Raw genomic sequence first — 15,615 nt, forward strand, 5'->3', positions numbered from 1 at the left:
TTTTTTCTCTTGTACTAGATTTAGCAATATTCAACTTCTCACACAATGTGAATAATGCCACAAACGTACAAGTTTCTATAAAAGCATATTCTGTTACCTATTTGCACTGCTTTATCTGCATGGTCTGGACAAAGAAGAGTCAAGGTTTTCATTGACTGGAAAGATCCAGATGCTGCTGCACAGGGAAAGTGGTATGATCTTAAGCATCCTTCCATCTGGCATCGAATGGTAGCACCCAACCGTTTACAATATTCGCATTTCTATGAAAGCAAATAAAAACAATATTACTTTTAAAATGTTATTAGTTATCTGTAGTACAACACTATGCCATAAACAGTATCAAGCAAACACTCATTGCAACAGATAACTATTACAAACAGAGCATCAAGTTGGGAACATTTACACTAATAGTCACAGCCTCACAGTTCCAATGACCTGGGTTCAATCCTGAATTTGGGAGCCTATCAAGGTGGAGCTTGCATGTTCTCTCTGTGGCTGCATGGGTTTATAGCCCATCCCAAAGATGTGTGAGTTGGTAGTTGTACTGGCCACTGTAAATTGAGTGCCTGATGGTCAGTGTGGACTCATTGGGCCCATTCTGTCTTGTGACACAATTACAGATGCCAAATGAGAAAAAAAAATCCATCATTTGCTACTTGAAAGATGAGTCAAATAACCGTGGGTTGCTGCAGTATACAACCAAGCAGTAGACACGACTGCACCTCAACAATCAAGTAAAATAAGAATATTTTACTTGAGATATCAGCCACTTTCCAACTAGAAATAAAAGTACACCAACAGTTATTTCATTAATTTCCAAGTCAGAGGATCCAATCTATATTTGCATCTTACAGAAAAAGAGATGCTCTTAACTGCTACAATTGCTTTTGGCCCCATCTTCTTGTCTTAGCTCCATCATCACAATTCCCACTGCCCTCCTCATTTATTTCATTACAAGGATGCATTTCTTCCCTTTTAAGAAATGGGGTCACCTGAGTTTTCACACATCTATTGAAGTAGAACTACTGGCACTGGTTTCTGCCTTCACCAGTCAATGGTGGTTAGTAACATAGTAGGTAAAAGCAGAAACACACCATGCTACACTGTTGCATTTAGTGATACTACAAGCTGAGATTGCAACCCACAAAACCTGTAATAGTCATAAGACAATTATTCGGTCCTCTCAAAGTTTAGAATCTTTCAACATGAAGAACTTCAAGATTTAACCTCTTACCTGTGAGATACCTGAGATTACAGCCTTATCCACATTGACCAGTCTTTGCCCCTCACCCTGCACAACATCATGTGACCAGGCTGCACACCAATGATGAGCCCAAAAATGCCCTGTGGAAAGATGCCCAGAATTAAAAAAAACTCAGTAGAGAGCAAACTTGCTTTCCTTTATTCAAGAACAAAATAAATATCCAGAATATTTATTTGTTGGCAAGTTATTAAATTAATATTCAAACATATTAAATGAATTAAAGCACTTTGAGAGATCTCCTAATTTGAAGACACTACTGCAGTTTAAGAGAGAATAATCAATTGCAAGCTAGTTCAGCCAATTACATTAGATGGTTAGAAGCATAGGCTGCACTACTAGTTTGTGCCAGGCAACCTAACCAAACCCACTAGGATCTAAACGTGTGTCAGTTGGACCTACGTTCTGCTAGATCATTCAGATTTGGGTCAGACTATAAAATGCCAACCTGGCTCAGGGCTTTATCTAGGTTAGTTTTCAGCTTGGCTCAATGTTAGCAATATCAGCTATGATAGCTGGATATTTGGCTAGGGAGGAGGCAAGAGGCTTGACTAGTGATGGAAGGGTGATTTTCAGGTATCGATTTGAAACCTGACTCAGTGCTGATGACAGTGTGGAATACTCAGCAAAACAAATGGAAAGCATTTGTCTAGGCCCTAGGAGTTTATTCTCAGATGCATGCTCAAGTTAGCATGTCATTTTATTTTTCCATCTAGCTCAGACTGATAGACCTTATGAAACAATGTCCACTTGGAATTATTGTCAGACCAATAGAAAGTACCTAAGAGGAGAAGTCAGCCTTACAGTCCCTTAAGCCTGTGGATTTTGAATTACAAGTCTACTTTCCTGCCAAATCCCCATGTCTCTCAAATCATTTTGTGCCCAAAAATCAACATCTGCCTTCAATGTGTGTAAATGAGCAGCAGAACAGTGGGCGAGTGAATGAGGGCCTCAAGGAAAGATGAGGTTTCTATCACATCTAAGCTGACTTAAAACTCAGGCCTAGTAAGCAAATGAGTAGGAAACAGCACCAAGCTGTATGCCTAAAAAATGCATTTCTGCACATATTTGCAAACATTTTATTAACCCAATATAAACTATCACATCCTACACAGTGACACTAGTTACATTTAAATAGTAGAAAACCAATTAAGCAAGCAGAATTCAAGAGTATCACAGTGGAAGATGTCTGTATGCAAAAAAAAATGTTTATATGATTACTATTTTTAGCAGCTGATAGCAGTCACCCCTGACAAAGAGTAAAAAGAAATGCATTTAGCGCCTGAACTCAAGCATCTTAGTGCTTCAATTAATGTTACATTATTTGAAGTGCAGCAAATCATTAGCAAATGCGACAGCTATTTTGCGCGCAGCAAAATCCTCAGAATAGGCCAGTTAAATGACTTTTAGTTGTGCTGCTGAAGGAAGACTGTGGCCAAAAATCTGAAAAGGTCCACTGCTTTTCGAATTATCTCATGTGATCTTTAGACTGATCAATTCAAACAGGCAGGTCAGACTTTCAAACAAGATCTTGTCTAAAGGACAATGCAACACTTCTAATGTGTTACTCCTAAGAGTTTCAAGTTCTGCAGTGAGCTTTGAGCCAACAAGCTTAAGACTCAGGAAACAATTAATTATCAACTGAGCCAAAATAAATGTAATATCATATGCTACACAGAAGTGCACTGTTCAATCATCACACACTAGAAGATGCCACAATGCCAAACTAGGTTAATGCATCACATGGAGACTAAGAGAGTCTCTCTGACTTGATAGCATGTCTGCAAAAATGAAAACCAAATGCAGCCAAAGTGGAAGTAGTCAGGATAACAAAAAAAGATGTGAAGAAAGCAATACTGTGTAAAAGAATCCCTTATAAGAGATTTGTGGTGTGGGGGAGGGAGAAGACCAAGAAGGAAATCATAATCAACCAGATTGTTGGATCCTGATCATCATCGGGCAATTGAGATAGAAGTCACAGAAAGGTTATAGCACATGAAGCAGCTATTTGGCCTGCCAAATCCATAATGGCTCTATGTAAGAGCAAACCAGCCAGACTCACTCCTCTGCTATCCTCCCACCTCACACACAAACCTCTGCAAATTCCTTCCTTTCCAATAAACATCCAGTTTGCTTTGGCTTGTTACAAATGGATATGCCTCCACTGACTCTATGTAGAGGTTTTTCCCCTATATTATTTTTAAGCAACAAGCAACAAAATTACCTTTATTCTATATTCCCTAATTCGTAACCATTCTGCCCATTCAAAAAAATCTAATTATTCTATGAACAATTTTAACTTCAAACACCTGTCAGGTCACATCAGAGTCTCCATTGTTCCAGCTTCTCCATCCTATCTACATGATTAAAGTTGATCATCCCAGGAATTATTTTGTCAGTCTCCTCTGCACTTTCTCTAAATCTTTTGTGAAGCATAGTACCCATGATTGCATATCATACCCAGTTGTGGCTGACACTCATGCTCATCATGCCCTGGGACTCTATGCTATTTATAACATTCAGCAACTTGCATGCATTCAACCACTTTGACAAAATGCTCATCCACTTTCAAAAAAAAAATACATGCACAGTATTTCCCAGTCCTGTTGCTGCACCTCTATTGGGTTTATACCCACTAATCTTTTCATTCTTAAAGCTAAAATATATCACTGCAAAGCTCAGTATTAAATTTCATTCGCCCCTCTACATCTCCTTGAAGTCCAGTTCTACTTTATACTTGTCTTACACAGAACAAGGAGTCTATTCACCCATTTGGGGCCATGTCAGTTTTTTGGGGAACAACTCCATTAATCTCATTCCCCCAGTCTGATTATCTCATTGTCCTCGATGCCCCCAAATTGTGTGTAAATTGGTTTATTATTGTCACATGAATGCAAGGGAGGATAAACTTGTCTTATCAGCAAAGTTAACTCATGGAACTGTTGCAACATATTTCACAAAGACTACATAATGTTTAACTAATGTTTAACTAATGTTTAACTAATGTTTAACTCCATAATGTTTAACTCCATAATGTTTAACTACACAGTTTAGAGGCAGTAAGTTCCAGATATCAATCATGCTTCATGTAAAAAAAAACATTTAAAATTCCTTCCTCACACCTTAAAACCATGCCCTCCTGTTTTTGCTAAGCCCACCTTGGGTTAAAAATTCTTAATACCTATCCTATGACTTATAATTTTATATACCTCAATCAGCACATCCCTCAGCTTCCTTCAGTTCAGAGAAAACAAATCCACTCGATCCAATCTCTCATGATAACTTAATTCCTCCAGTCCAGGCAACATTCTGGTGAATTTCCTCTGCATTCTGTCCTGCAAAATCATGATCTTTCTATAGTGCGGGGACCAGACCTCAGCACAGTATTTCAAATACAATCCAACCAGTGTTTTGTAAAGCTGAAAAACAATGTCCCAATTCTTATATTCTAAGCCCTGACTATACCAACACTACCTGCCTGTGTTGCTACTTTAAGGGAACGCCATACTCAAGCCCCAAGGTCCCTTGTTCATTAATATTTCTTAGAGTCCTACCACTTACGGTGCATGTTCTACCCCTATTTCACTTCCCAAAATACATCACTTTGTAGTTGGCAGAATTAAATTCTATCTGTCAGCACTCTGCCAAACTTTTCATCTGATTTGCATCCTGTTCTATTCTTAGACAATTTTTCTTGCTATCCACAACACCACCAACTTGTGAAACATCTACATACCTATTAATCTCATCTCCAACAGTCACATTTAAGTCATTAATGAGCAACAAGGGCTTCAGCACTGATCCCTGCATGGCACAGCAGAGACAGACTTTCAATCAAAATACATCCTTCTTCCACTACCCTCCTACCACCAAGCTGCCTAGACTCTTATTGTTCAGGTTATTAAGATGTAACAAATTAACAACATTAAAATAACTAAGTTTTAATGAATCAAAACTCTAATCTTTCAACATGAATTTATTGGGGAAAAGAGGATTAGGAACAGTTTTATAAAAGTACAACATTCAACACATTTAATACAGAAATATTAATACTAAAATGCTTTGAGAACAACTTGGGACAAAGCTGGACTCTAAACAATAAAGTAGTTATAATTTTTCACCTGTTGACTCAAAGAGAGCCACTGTTGTTGCACTTTGCTCAAAGCCAACTCGTGTGAGCTCATCCGAGAGCCCCTCCACCCCCAAAACACTCGCATGCCTCAACGAATCCCTCTCAGTTCTGTTAGTCCCTCCGTTTCCAAGTTCCGTCAACACAACTGATGGATCAAACTGCTTCAGTTCTCTTTGTCCGTGTAAGCTCTGCTCTCCACAGTTACAAAATACGCACAGCTTCTGCTCCAGGCTGGTCAAAAGGAAGACTCAACAGATTAGTTCTCATGACAGTATTTTTAAAATCATTATCTACATTAATAGCTTTTATCTTATTTACAAAAAAAATAAATTTAAATACAGCTGTCCCTTGACCTGTAACAAATTCACAAAAATGTTTTATTTTTTAAACTGTTTCCCCATAATTAAATTGATATGTGTGAAGCTCTTGACAACTCAAATAAAATCTTGAGCAAAACAGCTGTAGAAGTAAAATTAATTAAAATCTGAAAAACATGACTCATGAAACTCATTTGAGGAAATGAACAAGAAGATTTATGAGGGTAGAGCAGTGGACATTGTCTACAGGGATTTTAGGAAATTATCTGACAAAGCCCTTCATGGTAGGTTGGTCCAGAAAATTAAGGCAGATAGTGTCCATGGTGAGCTGGTATTCACACACACACGTGCAAACATATACGTACACACAAAAGATTTGGATGAAAGTGTAAGTGGTCTGATTAGCAAGTCTGCAGATGAAACAAAAATTGATAGAGATGTGAATTGTGTTGTCAAAAGATACAGCAGGTAATTCAAAACATCACTGAAGCTCCTGCAATTTGAGGTATTTCAGAGACCACTGTTTTTGATTCACGTGTTTCCCAAACTGTATGTAAAATTGCATCAGCTGTGTCATCCACAGCAAGGCGGTGAGAAATCTCCAATTTCTGAACAGCTTCTGTACATTTCCCCTCTCACCTGCACTTGTCCTTGTGTTGCTCTTTCAAGACAGGCTCTAATGCCCCTTCTTGATTTGAACAGTCATGAGATTCAGACGGATCACCTTCATCTTCTTCTGCTAAACAACTTGTTTCAGTGGAGTCAACATTCATAGCTGCAATAGAAAATGAAACTTTTCCAACCATTTCCTATGAACATCATGTATTTGTTTCAGAAATCTTTTGTAAAAGCACCAACTTATTCATGTACACAAGAAATTTTGCAGATGCTGAAATCCATAGCAACGCATACAAAATGCTGGATGAATTCAGCAGGTCAGGTAGCACCTATGGAAATGAATAAACAGTCAATGTTTCAGGCCAAGACCCTTCTTCAGGACTGGTAAGGAAGGGGGAAGACACAAGAATAAAAAGGTGGAGGAGGGGAAGGAAGATGGCTAGAAGGTGATTGGTGAAGCCAGGTGGGTGGGAAAGGTAAAGTGCTGGTGAGGAAGGAATCTAATAGGAGAGGAGAATGGACCATAGGAGAAAGAGTAGGAGGAGGAGACCCAGGGGAAGTGATAGGCAAATGAGAAGAGGTAAAAGGTCAGAGTGGGGAATGGGGGAAATTTTTTTTTTTAACTGGCAAGAGAATTCGATATTCATGCCATCAGATTGGAGGCTACCAAGATAGAATACAAGGTGTTTCTCCTCCACTCTGAGGATGGCCTCATCTTGGCACAAGAGACAGCCATGGACTGACATGTTGGAACAGGAATCGGAATTAAAATGATTGGCCACCGGAAAGTTCCATTTGTGGCGGAGGTGCTCAACGAAATTGTTCCCCAGTTTACGATGGGTCCCACCAATGTAGAGGAGGCTGCATCAGGAGCACCGGACACAATAGATGGCCCCAAAAGAATCACAGATGCAATGTTGCCACATTCATGCTAAGCTCAATTTCATCAACTTTGCCTCATCCACCCTGCCCTTAAATTCACTTGGTCCATCTCTGACACCTCCCTCCCCTTTCTCGATTTGCCTCCATCTCCAGAGACAAACTGTCAATTGACATCTTTCATAAACCCATTGATTCCCACAGTTACCTTGACCACACCTCTTCCCACCCTATCTCCTGTAAAAATGCTATTCCATTTTCTCAGTCCTTTCACCTCCACCATATTTGTTCCCAGGACATGGCTCTCCATTCCAGGACATCAGAGATGTTCTCCTCCTTAAAAGAATGGGGTTTCCCTTCCTCCACCATTGATGCTGCCCTCACCTGCATCTCCTCCATTTATTTCCAAACTTCCGTGCTATCTTCCCGCCACCTTATCAGTGATAGAGTCTCTCTTGTCCCTACTTACCACCCCATCAGCCTCTGCATCCAACACATCAACCTCTGCAACATCTGCCACCTCCAAAGGGATCCCACCACTAAACATATCTTTACCTCCCCGTTTTCCACGGGGATTGCTCCCTCTGCAATTCCCTTGTCCATTCATCCCTCCCCACTTATCTCCCTTCCGGCACTTATCCCTGCAAGTGGCCTGAGTGCTACACCTGCCCATACACCTCCCTCACCTCTATTCAGAGCCCCAAACAGTCCTTCCAGCTGAGGCAACACTTCACCTGTGAATCTGCTGGAGTCATCTATTGTGTCCAATGCTCCCAATACGGCCACCTCTGCATTGGTGAAACCCATCGTAAATTGGGGGACTGCTTCATTAAGCACCTCCACTCCATCCGCCACAAGCGGAACTTTCCAGTGGGCCAGCATTTTAATTCCAATTCCCACTCTGATATGTAGTTCCATGGCTTCCTCTTGTACCAGGATGAGGCCACCCTCAGGGTGGAGAAGCAACACCTAATATTCTATCAGGGTAGCCTCCAATTTGATGGCATGACTATTGATTTCTCTTTCCAGTGAAAATAAATCTCTCTCACCCCACTCTGACCTGCCATCAATTCCCCTGGGGTCCAGTCCTCCTTCCCTTTCTCCTATGGTCTACTCTCCTTTCCTATAAAATTCTCTTCTCCACCCCTTTAACTTCCCTACCCACCTGACCTCTTTCCCCTCCCTCTACCTTTTTATTCTGGCATCTTTCCCCTTCCTTCTCAATCCTGAAAAAGGATCTTGGCCCAAAACATCCACTGTTTATTCATTTCCATAAATGCTGCCTGACCTGCTGAATTCCTCCAGCATTTTGTGTGTGTTACTTATTCATGTGCCTTGCTGAAAGGTTAAACCTCAGCCCAATTAATGTACATTATTTTGTTTCCCCTTTCTCTGAATAAAAAAGAAAAAATATGGCCTTTTTTTTCTTTAAATTAGGCTAGTTATAATCTGCACAGCCACAGGATTATGTATGGAAGCCCAAATCTGGAATCATCCCCCATATCATCTTGAACATCGCAATAATGAATCTCAACTTAAACACAAACAGGAAACCAAAACTGTATCCTTGATTAAATTAAGAACTAACGTGTGTACACAATTCTGTGTGCAGTGGTGGTAGTAGGGAGAGAAAGTGAACAAGAGATACTAAGAAAATGAACATAAACTAGGCAATAGATTCAGTATTCTTATCAGTGTTGCACTTTTATATAATAATAGACTATAAACCAGCGGCTCAGATAATTCATAATGTAAAGAAACATCGTCCAATTTCTGGCCCAAATTGGTTGATCTTTGACTCAATTGCAGTACAAGAAACAAAATGTCTCAATAACCCAAGATAGGAAATAGGGAAGGGAAATTACCCAAGATTTCAGCTTCCCTTAGCCTCTCAATGCAATGTGCTGAAAATAAATATCCTCCTAACATTTAATTACATGGAGAATGCCAACTTGAGTATTTAAAGGTATTGAGTATTTGCAAGGTTCCACTGAAGCCAGCCAAGGGAGGACCAACCAGGTAGGCCTTACATGGTAAATTGTAGGGGACTGCGGAGTGTGCTAGAACAGAGTGGCCCGGGAATACAGGCCCATGATTCCTTGAACATGGTGTCACAGTTATATAGGGTCATAAAGAAAAATTATGGCCTTCATAAATCAATGTATTGAATACAGGAGTTGGAATGTTATGTTGAAATTGTACAATGTGTTGGTGAGGCCTAATTTTGAGTATTGTGCCCAGCTTTGGTCACCAACCTACAGGAAAGATGCAAATAAGATTGAAAGAGCACAGAGAAAAAATAGCTGGGACTTGAGGATCCGAGTTATAGGGAAAGGTTGAATAGGTTAGGACTTCATTCCCTAGTACATAGAAGAATGATAGAACATAGAAGTTTGATAGAGGTATACAAAATTATGAGGAGTATAGATAGGGTAAATGCAAGCAGGCTTTTTCCACTGATGTTGTGTGAGACGACAACTCGAGGTCATGGGTTAAGGATAAAAGGCGAAATGTGTAAGGGGAACAGAGGGGGAACTTCTTCACTCAGGGTTGAGAGAGTGTGGAACAAACTGCCAGCACAAGTGATGGATGTAGGTTCAATTTCAACATTTAAGAGAAATTTGGATAGGAACATGGATGAGAGGGGTACTGAGGGCTATGGTCAGGGTGCAGGTCAATGGAACTAAGCAGATTAATGGTTTGTGATGGCCAGGATGAGCCGAAGGGCCTGTTTCTCTGCTGTAGTGTTCTATGACTATGAATCTCACTAAACATTGCTTTAGGAGAGGAAGAAAAACCTAGGGGATAAACTTCATCCTGTGCCAATATGACACAGGAAAGAGCAGTTACAGCAGAAGCAATTTGAAGCCTAGCAGCACTAAAGATGAGCTATTGCACACAAATAGTTTGTACAAACATTACTTTGTCAATATATGTAACTAAACACAGGTGAAGGTCACTGAATGAGCCTTCAAAAACTAGAGAACAGACAGATTTAGCATTTAGAACTTGCATGTTTAATTACACATGCACAGAAGTCCCAACCTGCTTCCATTTTAATGAGTAAATGCCAGCAGTTCTGAACCCCCAGCATTTAACATTCAAATCTGATGGAGCATCCAAAAAATGAACTCAGTGACTGAGCCTCTATACCCCACTGAAGTAGAGGGTGCCAAAGATTCATCACTGTCTGAGTGAAGGAGTTTTTCCTCATCTTGGTGCTAAATAGCTTTCCATCTAATCAAAGGCTGTGACTCTTGGCTTTAGAGCACATTACCAGGGCTAACATCCTTCTTGTGGCATATTAAAGCTGGACTTTGTGGACTCATACAATGACAGAGAACCAATAATATAATTAGGGTTAAATATTTCATAATTTTAAGCAATAGGCAAAAAAAGTCCACTTGGAGGAAATGGGTTGTTCCACTGACAAAACAGCACCAACAAAAATGGCAAACATACCGAATTTAAACTTTACTTTTAAAATGCTGCACTGGATTTTTAAAATAGCATACAGTAGTAACAAAAACAATTGCAAGAGTAAAGGGATAGCTGAAAATGGAGACAAGAACATGATTATTCAAAGGAAATTGAACAACTTCGTCAAAATCAATGTGACCAATTTCTCTTCTGAGACTGTGAACCTTAATGAAAATATAATCAACTTCCAACATTCAACCAAGCAACTGACAGATTTCGTTAACAAAAACTAACAAGACACTAACTGACAGAATCACTGACTGCTTGATTGAGTTCCTGGCAGATCACAAAATTGGCTTGCTTCAATTCCCTACATAGCTGAATAAACCACCAGCACAAACAAAGAATTCCTCTTTTAAAACAGTGTTACGGCCAAATTTATTACTGAGATTAACAAATGGCAGGAATCAAAAATGTGCATTCCACAGGATAAGCAGATTTCAAATAACAGAAAGGCTTCATGCAGCTTTCAGAATAATGATGCAGACTTTTATTTTCGTTTGATTATGCTTATAGAGACCAAAGACAGGCATAGCTGATGCCCCCTACTAAAACTTTATTTAAACAAACCAATGTTTCTGGACCCAAACCGAATCGAAAATAAAAACTAGAAAATTCAATGTCCAGCTATGGACATGATGCTGCAGAGCCTTGGAGGTGGAAGGTGAGGTAAATCATCTCAAAGGTTACAGAAATACCAGAGAATCAGGAAGGGGAGGGGGTAAAAGTCACATTTTCAGAGGATGAAGTATGTGACAAGTCATAGAGTCATAGAACACTACAGGACAAACAGGCACTTTGGCCCATCAAATCCATTCGGAACTATTAATCTGCCTAGTCCAAATGACCTGCACCCAGACCATTGCCTCTCCATACCCCTCCTATCCATGTACCTATCCAAATTTCTCTTAAGTATTCAAATCAAATCTCACTTCTGCTGATAGCTTGTTCCACACATTCACCGCCAAGTGAAGAAACTCCCCCTCAAGTTCACCTTTTACCCTTAACCCATGACTGCTAGTTCAATTCTCACTCAAAGGCCTGCTATCTGTATCCCTCATAAGTTTGTATACCCTCTATCAAATCTCCCCGCCATTCTCCTATGCTCCAGAGCTTTCAGTGAGGCAAAAACCCAACTGGAGAGGTAAAGAGATTTGCAGATAAAATTGTACAGATTTGGGAGCCAGCAAGAGAGGGAACGGAAACTAGGAGGGAAAAAAAATTGACAGCAAGGACAAAGTAAAACAAAAACATGTAATTTTTGATAAGGGTAGTGATATGGCTCTGAAAAGTACAGGGAACACACAAAACAAGAAGAGGCCACCACATACAATGTGAGCTCAAGTGGATAGTAGATTATTCAAATAGGGTCATGACAACAAAATGTAGATTTTGAAGCAAAAAATAAATAAACTGCAGATACTAAAAGTCTAAAATAAACAAAAACCAAAAAAAAGAGGCAAATGTACTCAGCAAGTTATGCAGCATCTGTGGAGAGAAATAATCAAGACTTCAAGTCAACAACCCATGGACAAGATGAGTTTGTAGAAGGCACTGGGAGAAATAAGAGGGAAACCAGAATACGATATAGAGTCAAGGCTAGAGAAGGGAAAGGCTTGGTTTAGCAGGCAAGGGATGCCAAAAGAATGGAAGATGACAACCATAGAGATGTTAATGATCGTTTTTTTTCCTCGTGGAAAGAGATGGCAAACACAGGCTTAATATGCAGTCGATAGGGAAGAAAAGCAGCTAATAATAATTCTTCTGCAAGAGCATCACAGAGAAACTGACGGCTTTAGTAGTGAGCAAGGTCAAAGTGCACACTACTAAATAACGAGCATTAAAACCTGAACCTCTATACCTCCCTCTCCAACTGGATCCTTATCTTCCTCCATCAACAGACTGCTGTTAATAACATCTTCTCCTCACTGATAACCAACATAGGTGCACCTTAAGAATGCGTCCTTAGCCCATTCCTCTACTCTCTCTACATTCATGGCTATGTGGACAGGTACAGCTCAAATGTTATCTATAAATTCGCCAATGACACCACTGTTGTGGGCAGACTCTCAGATGCTGACAAAGAGAAATAGAGAAGTGAGATAGATAGGCTGGTTGCATGGTGTTACAACAACAAACTCGCACTCAATGTCAGCAAGACCAAGCAACTGATTGTGGGCTTCAGGAATCGGAATTCGGGAGAACACTCACCAGTCTTCATTCAGGTGTCAATGGTGGAAAGGGTGAGCAGCTTCAAGTTCCTGATCACCAACATCTCAGAGGATCTATCCTGGGCCCCACATACTGATGCATTCACAAAGAAGGAATGCCAGGGGCTTCATTAAGAGTTTGAGGAGAGTTGGTACATGTCACTGAAGACTCTTGCAAAATTCTATAGCTGCATCACAGGATGGTATGGAGGCTCTAATGCTCAGAATCGCTACAGGCTATATAGATCAGGATTCCCAAGCTGTTATGCCATGGACCCCTACCATTAACTGAGGGGTATGTGGACCCAGATTGGGAAACCCTGCTGTAGAGGGTTGTAAACTCAGCCAGTTCTATCATGGGCCCAACCCACCCCGCCATCGAGGACATCTTCAAGAGGTTGTGCCTCAAGGCAGAATCCATCATTAAAGACTCTCAGCTCCACAACATGCCTTCCTCTCATTATAACCAGCAGGGAGAAGGTACAGGAGCCTGAAGATCCACACTTAATGATTTAGGAACAGCTTCTTCCCCTCCACCATCAGATTTATCCTTTTGAACAATTTATTTATTTTCTAACTCATAGCAATTTCTATGCCTTGCACTGTACTGCTGCCACAAAAAATAAAACAACATATTTCAGTGATAATAAAGCCAATTCTGCTTCACTACTGAACTGCAGATAACAAACAAGTTTACATCTCAGGGGCATGACCAAAATAAGAGCAAGGTATTAACTAGGGTCAAAGATAGAGAGGGAGTCGTTGGGCAGACCAATAGCAGCAGTAACATGACAATAAATATAAAGGTAGTTTCTTAGTATAAATAATGACTAAGTAATAACTAGATAAATCATTTTCCCCAGGACCAGTAGGGATTGTGAATGACAGAGACCTCAAAATCAAAGATGGTTTCTTCTGAAATCAAGCAATGGTGGAGACACAATGAGTTGGGCTGCTCATGTGGCAATTAGAGATACTTTAAACTGTTAATCCCTCATTGCAAGAATGGTATTCACCAAAAGGTCCAAGAGCAATTCAGAAGTCCAACTGCAGGCCCACAGATCAATTCACAGAAACTGCAAATGCTTCTACATGGAAAAGCTGATTAAGATTTCTTTCCCTTTTTGTTCTTCCTTTTCAGCTTTGAAATCACAACATTTCACAAAAAAAGTTTCAGCCATTAAGACCAGTTGTCACCCTTCTCTTCCCAGCACATTCGGTTTCCTCAAGATTGGCCTTACATTTGTCCTTTCACCTCCACATGATCTCTGGCTGAGACTGAGCCAAGAGCATAACATTTGTTTAGGTCACCTAAAATTGGACATTTAGTGACCAATCCAATAGAATTGGTATATGAGGATAGCTGTCTCAAATGCAGGTGACATTACCACTGCTGAGAACAGAGCTATTAACACACTGGTCTTCCCAGTTAACATGTAGAATTTTAGAGATGCATTATTATTGGCCCTTTGTGAAGCTCATTAAGTGATCTTAGTAACTCCACCCAGCTTTCATATACACAATAGGTTGGAAATAGCTAATAAAAGGAAAGGGAATAACTGCCTGGATCTAGTGTCACACATTATGTTCAATGAAAATTTACTAAAACAATTTCCCAAGGCAAAAAAGACAATGAACCTCATTTGTAGAGTGAGGAAATTGCTTGACGGTCTCTGGAGCAGTCCCCATAGTGGGAAACTGCAAAACCTCAAACAAATTGAAAACTCTTCATAGTCTTCAACTTAAGTTCCAGGCTTCAATAAACTTTCAAGGAGATCTAGCACAAGCTCAAGGTCTGGGGTGTGTAAGAAATGTCGTATCAGAGATCAGTGACAGATGCCTGAGAAGCTAATCAGTCTCTAATAAAAACGTCAAAGATAAAAAGTCCTCTGTTCAAATATATTCAATGTCATTTCCAGCAGGAAGATGGCTTTTGGTCAGGATAAGGACGACTATTAAAAAAGTAAAGAAAGCTTCAAGAATGCTGCATCTTTGCTGACTCCATCTTCAAAACACTATAGGGAATGCTACCATTCAGCTGAAAAAGAAGTCTAGTAAATTTGATATTTTTTCTACAGCAGCCGAAGTTATCCAGCACCCACTCTAAAGCTCAGTGATTTAGTCACAAGCCTTCATGTCAATTAAAACCATGCATAGCTTTGATACAGTAACCAAAGCCTTCCCTTGCTCTACTGACAAATGAAAATCATGTCACATGTCCAGCGAAATGAACAAAGTCCACTTTGTTGCTGCAACTGGAAGAAAACAGTCTGAAGAAAACAGCTCTATTTCCATCTTTAATATCTCTATTTTTCTGTTTCAGGGTTCTTTTGAAGACCCTGACCTGGAGTTACACGCTGACTTTGATTCTTTGCGGGAGTGGGACCCGCTCTCGGGGTTTCAGGACTGGCCGTTGTTTGGCACGCCAAGGGTTCGGCCTGAGAGTCCAGCTCGGATTTGGAGGCCTAAGATCTTGAGGCTCTGGAGATGGGCGGATCGAGGGTCAGGCATGAGACCCGTGTGTCATCAGGATATCTGCTGTGGGCCCGAAGACCCGGGATCTTTGCAATCTTCAGGCACAGAGCTCGAAAAAAGCGGACTTTTAACATTGTAAACCAACGAGTTGTTTGTTATGTCTCCCCACTCGCCGGAAAATGGAGACACCTCCTTCTCCCTTATCAGGGAGAAAGAGAAAACCTGTGGGATGTCGAATGCTGG

At 40.3% G+C, this 15,615-nt stretch overlaps 1 protein-coding gene across 14 annotated transcripts in view; it reads right to left on the reverse strand.

Annotated features, from left to right (window-relative positions):
• Positions 1 to 15,615, reverse strand: part of kmt2d (lysine (K)-specific methyltransferase 2D) — a 235,339-nt gene that overhangs the window by 180,385 nt on the left and 39,339 nt on the right. For all 14 annotated transcript variants that reach the window (XM_073070993.1, XM_073070995.1, XM_073070992.1 and 11 more), the window contains 4 exons: positions 6,350 to 6,485; positions 5,383 to 5,624; positions 1,235 to 1,344; positions 98 to 260 (listed from right to left, as the gene is read on the reverse strand). In XM_073070993.1, the coding sequence (XP_072927094.1) occupies positions 98 to 260; positions 1,235 to 1,344; positions 5,383 to 5,624; positions 6,350 to 6,485 (651 nt within the window). The remainder of the gene's footprint in view (positions 1 to 97; positions 261 to 1,234; positions 1,345 to 5,382; positions 5,625 to 6,349; positions 6,486 to 15,615) is intronic.

This window comes from Hemitrygon akajei, chromosome 18 (genome assembly GCF_048418815.1).
Source record: "Hemitrygon akajei chromosome 18, sHemAka1.3, whole genome shotgun sequence".
Classification (NCBI taxonomy): Eukaryota; Metazoa; Chordata; class Chondrichthyes; order Myliobatiformes; family Dasyatidae; genus Hemitrygon; species Hemitrygon akajei.